The sequence below is a fragment of the Giraffa tippelskirchi genome, chromosome 12 (assembly GCF_054371585.1).
Source record: "Giraffa tippelskirchi isolate mGirTip1 chromosome 12, T2T-mGirTip1v1.2.pri, whole genome shotgun sequence".
Lineage (NCBI taxonomy): Eukaryota > Metazoa > Chordata > Mammalia > Artiodactyla > Giraffidae > Giraffa > Giraffa tippelskirchi.
In genome coordinates this window covers 10,984,182-10,987,028 of record NC_137286.1, presented here as the reverse complement: position 1 = coordinate 10,987,028, position 2,847 = coordinate 10,984,182, and the positions used below count along the sequence as shown (strand labels likewise).

General features: G+C 59.1%; 1 protein-coding gene across 1 annotated transcript; it reads right to left on the bottom strand.

Moving 5' to 3' along the window:
• Positions 1-560: 560 nt before the first annotated feature.
• Positions 561-2,507, bottom strand: IFI27L2 (interferon alpha inducible protein 27 like 2). The gene is made up of 4 exons (XM_081548853.1): positions 2,471-2,507; positions 2,294-2,323; positions 1,541-1,702; positions 561-781 (listed from the first exon to the last, which is right to left on the bottom strand). Exons 1-4 carry the CDS (start codon positions 2,475-2,477, stop codon positions 579-581), a joined length of 402 nt encoding a protein of 133 aa, XP_081404979.1. The 5' UTR covers positions 2,478-2,507; the 3' UTR covers positions 561-578.
• Between the last annotated feature and the right edge of the window lie 340 nt (positions 2,508-2,847).

Genomic DNA, 2,847 nt, shown 5'->3' with positions numbered 1-2,847 from the left:
CTTGCCTGGAGAATCCCATAGACAGAGAGGCCTGGTGGGCTTTAGTCCAGGCAATCGCGAAGAGTTGGACACGATTGAGCAACTAAGCACTCAAGCATCATTGAGTGAGTGGTAAACTAAGACCCACTGATGGCCCACAAATGGCCCTGGGTTATACAGCCCATCCTCTGTAAGATGGGGACCAACCAGAGCCTCCTGCCAAGTAATACTGTGCTTGATCAGCCGGCCCGCCCCCCGCCCCCCACCAGAAGACAGGTTGGGAGTGTGGTGGTTCAGTCGCTAAGTCATGTGTGACTCTTTGCGACCCCATGGACTGTAGCCCACCAGGCTCCTCTGTCCATGGGATTTCCCAGGCAAGAATACTGGAGTGGGTTGCCGTCTCCTTTTTCCTGGGGGTTTTCCTAATCCAGGGATTGCACTCACGTCTCCTGCATTGGCAGGTGGATTCTTTACCATGAGTCACCTGAGAAGCCCATCAGGTTGGGAGAATGGGGAGAAATTGAAACTTGCAGTTCACAACTCACAACCCCCCGGGGCTGCAAGGAGCCAAGACAAGGAGGTACATCTGCAGATAGTCTTTATTTCTCACGCTTCTCTGGCCCAAGCGGGGGTTTTGGAGGCTCGACTTGGGGTACATTTTCTCCTGGCTGCTCCCCTTCAGGTCTGGGTCCACCTGGAGGAGGCGAAGGAGGTGCTCTTTTTGCCCCTCCAAGCAAAGCCCCAAAAGCTGATCCAACAGAGCCCAGGAGGATGTTGGATGATGTGGAGAGTCCAGCTGCCCCTGTGGGAGAGACAGAGGGTGAGCGCAGGGAATGGTGCAGTGGGGAGTGGCTGGGACACCCCCAGACGCCCTGAGGCCCAGAGATCCCACAAGGATGCCTCCTCTAGGTCCTGAATCCCCCAAGGCTATACTTTGGGCAGAGGGAGCTGAAAGAGAGAGAGAAGGGGGTGAAGAGAGAGAGTCAGCCACAGACCCCAAGAGCGACAGGTCCCACTGAGGCCCAGAGAGGGACCTGCCGAGGCCACTCGGGTGTCAGAGTTGGGCAGGGCTAGACCCAGAGCCCACGCCTCCCTGGTGGCTCCATGGTAAAGAACCTGCCAGTGCAGGAGACACAGGTTTGATTCCTGGATTGGGAAGATCCACTGGAGAAGGAGATGGCAACCCACTCTGGTATTCTTGCCTGAGAAATCCCATGGACAGAGAGGAGCCTGGGGGGCTACAGTCCATGGGGTCTGAAAAGAGTCCACACGACTTAGCGACTAAACAACAAAGACCCAGAGCCCAGCTGTCACATACCCTGGGCTCCTTCCCTTCTCTTTCCCAAGACCCCCTCAGCCCCCCACTCCTCTCCTGCCTGCAAGCCTCCCAGGACTCCGGGAGAACAGTGAGGGAGAGATGAAGAACCAGGGACATTGAGGACCACGAAACTGGAGAGGACAGATCAGCCCTCCCTCAGGCTTAGCCTCCGGCTGACTCCTGTGCTGGTCGGACCCTCCTCCCCTCTGTTCCCCCAGCCCCTCATCCCGCCCGGACCCTTACCCACGGACTGGAGAGTGGCCACCAGGCTGCCGGCGGCAACTCCGCCCCCATTGGTCACGGCGGCCGCTGACATCATCTTGGCCGCTAAGGAGGAGGCGGCGATTCCAGCCCCGGTGAAGCCCATGGCGCCCAGCACCGCGGGCACAGCCGCCACGGCCAGGGCTGCAGGGAGAGAGGAGCTTTGGGGTCGAGGCATGGGCTCAGGGAAGTGAGCCCCCCACCTTAGGAATCCTTGACAGTTTCTGGGGACTGTTTGCTCGGAGCAGACGGGAGACAGCCGCTTGGAGAAGGGTCCCAAAGTAAAGAAAAAGGTATGGGAGGGGGGCTGTGGAGCTAGCTAGGGACAGTAGTGTAGGGAAGGCACCTATTTGAGTCTCTAACTTGCTGTGTGACAACGGGGAAGTCACTACCCCTCCCTGGGCTTCAGGTCTGTGCGTGTGTGTGTGTGTGTGTGTGTGTGTGTCAGTGTGGGGGTGAAATAAACCAATAAACCACTGCTGTTTTTAGCAGCAAATACCCTTTCAAATGAAATCTTCTCTACATGCTTTTTACATCTAAGGACTAGAGGAGCAGCTACGTGGGGGGTCGAGGAGGTCCTCTTCCTAGGGAGTACCGCTCTCGGTCCCTAAGAGTCACCCCGGCGGCCCCGGGAGTGGACGGGGGTGCCCCCTCTCTAAGGCCTCCCGCTCATCCCTGGACCGGGGCCAGGTGAAGGCCTGGCGATGCAGGGATGCAAGGATGCAGGGAAGTCACCTCCTCCGATCGCAGCGGCCGCCGCTCGTTCTTGAGAGAGAGAGAGAGAGAGAGAGAGAGAGAGAGTTGGTTGAAGTATTGAGGGAAAGAAGCGAGTCCTCTGACCCTTGGTGGGCTGGGGTCTGGGAGGACCGCCCCTTGCCCAGGACGCCCGCCTGATGGGAAGGAGAAACTCACTTATCATGGTGACGCCCTCTTCACGGCAGCTGAGCTCAGGAAATGACTAAGCTCCAGGAGGTGCTGCGATTGTCCGAAGAACCAATGGGGACGCGGCCAGCCCTCGCAGCATCTCTGCCCCAACCAGACGCAGGAACTCACATTCTGCACGCCTGCTCGCCCGCCCCCACCCGCTTCCGATCCCTACGCCGGGGTCTTACTCTCCCGCCCCCCACCTTCGCCCCGCTGGTCCTTCTCTTCACCCGCCCCTCTCCTCCGGCTCTCTTCTACACACTGGTGGTTGCCCCCGCCCCGCGCCCGAATGGGTTTCTCGCTTGTTGGTGGCTCCAGCAGAGGGCTAAGAACCTTAAAGCACCCTGCGCTGCAAGTGGACCGGG